Genomic DNA, 2,072 nt, shown 5'->3' with positions numbered 1-2,072 from the left:
ATCTGCAATCTACTTATGGAGTTGTTTGGTGCTTCTCTCAAACATTCAAGTTCACTTGAATTGTATTTGAATGTGAATGTTGTTGTTGCTACTGTTAGTGTCAATTTCATTTCATTTTGTAGAAATAAAAGATGAAGAGATATTTTTCATCTGTGGCCGCAACAGAAGTGTCTACACCGGAGTTTTAGCAGGGAATGAAGGGGCTGAGAGGACTGAAGCAACTCCAGACAATGAAACAGCTGCAGAAATGGGACCACCACCTTCAATCTCAACTCGAGAAAGCAACATTTTTCTTATTCCTGATTCTGCTTGTGGTCAACTAAGGGAAGGCGATATTGAACCTGATCCTGGTCGTAGGAAACCTATTGAAAGCTTAGATCCATATATTAGAGATGTTGCTAGAAGGATGTATATAAATATGGGTCCATGCCAACCAAGTGGTCATAAATTTAAAAAGGAAACTACAGGAAATTCTTTGAAAAAGAGATCCTTTCAACTAAATAGTTCAAGAAGGATTCGATTGGTTGCAATATAGTGTTGCTAAGGAGGCATCCTTTTTTTCGATTGCTTTCTTTTTGAGCAACCTAGAGCAGAAAACTATGGTGTTGAGGCATTCACAACAATAGGTTTTAAAAATTGGAAGGATGGGCTTAGTGTTATTGATACACATGTTGGTAAACATGATAGTGCTCACAATAAAGCTAGGCAACAATATGCGGCTTTCAAAAATCAAAGGCAATCTATTGTAAATGTGATGGATCGTGGCACCATAAAGACCCAAGAAGAATATAGAGCTCGTCTTATCATTATTTTGGGTGTTATAAGATTTCTTCTATTACAAGCTCTTTCTTTTCGTGGCCATGATGAGAGCTCCATCTCGAAGAATAGGTTTTTTTTGGAGATGATGAGTTGGTACAAGGAGAAGGATCTGAATGCTAAGACTTTGCTTGATAGTACGGGCGGGAACCATTTGATGACTTCACATGGGATACAATTGCAGCTGTGTCAAGCTTGTGCTGAAGAGACCACCAAAGCAATCATTGATGATATTGGAGATATAAATTTTTCTTTACCTGTTGATGAGTCTAGAGATGCATCAATAAAGGAGCAAATGGCTATGGTTTTAAGGTTTGTAACTTTGCATCTTTTATGTTAGTTATTGTTTTGTTCTTTACTAATAGTAGTAGTAGTAGTGTAGTACCTAATTGTTGATTACTCGTGCTTCTTCGTGTTAGGTAGGTATGTCGATAAACATGGGTATGCGATTGAGAGGTTCATTGGGATTAAGCATGTTGGTGACACAAGAGTGGCTTCTCTAAAAGCAGCTTTGGATGGTATGTTTCTTAAACATGGCTTGTCTATGTCTAAATTGAGAGGGCAAGGGTACAATGGAGCTTCTAACATGAGAGGAGAATTTCGTGGGTTGCAAAGGTTGATACTAGATGAAAATCCTTATGCATTTTATATTCATTGCTTTGCCCATCAGTTGCAGTTAGTGGTTGTTGCTGTTGCCAAGTGTTGTTCCTCTGTATTGGATTTCTTTAACCACGTAACTTTGATTGTCAACACTGTCAATGCTTCTTGTAGGAGACATGATGAACTAGCCCAAGAACAACATGATAATATTGTGAGTCAATTGGAGTCCAGGGAAATTTTTTCAGGAAGAGGGAAAGACCAAGCAACCAACCTTGTAAGACCTAGCTAGGGATACACGGTGGGGCTCACATCATAAAACTTTGTGTCAGTTTATTGAGATGTGGACATTTGTTTTGCATGTAGTAGAGAACATTCATGATGATGCAGAAAATTTAACACAAAGAACCACACCAGCTGGCTTGATATCTCAGATGGAAACTTTTGAATTTGTTTTCATATTGCATGTTATGATCAAACTATTGGGCAAGACTAATGAGTTGTCACAATGTTTGCAAAGGAAAGATCAAAACATTGTTCTAGCAGTGAGTTTGATTGGGATCACATTGTGACAACTTCAAAATATAAGAGAAAATGGTTGGGATCAGCTCTTGAAGGACACAACTGACTTTTGTGTTAAGCATAACATTATATTGCCT

At 37.8% G+C, this 2,072-nt stretch overlaps 1 protein-coding gene across 1 annotated transcript; it reads left to right on the top strand.

The window, feature by feature from the left end:
- The first annotated feature begins 969 nt into the window (after positions 1 to 969).
- Positions 970 to 1,816, top strand: LOC125525765 (zinc finger MYM-type protein 1-like). Its single transcript, XM_048690775.1, has 2 exons — positions 970 to 1,128; positions 1,240 to 1,816. The coding sequence occupies exons 1-2, from the start codon at positions 974 to 976 to the stop codon at positions 1,703 to 1,705; spliced, it is 621 nt and encodes a 206-aa protein (XP_048546732.1). The 5' UTR covers positions 970 to 973; the 3' UTR covers positions 1,706 to 1,816.
- Positions 1,817 to 2,072: the final 256 nt, after the last annotated feature.

The sequence above is a fragment of the Triticum urartu genome, chromosome 7 (genome assembly GCF_003073215.2).
Source record: "Triticum urartu cultivar G1812 chromosome 7, Tu2.1, whole genome shotgun sequence".
Classification (NCBI taxonomy): Eukaryota; Viridiplantae; Streptophyta; class Magnoliopsida; order Poales; family Poaceae; genus Triticum; species Triticum urartu.
Note: the sequence above shows the minus strand (reverse complement) of the source record. Positions and strands in the feature narration are given on the sequence as shown.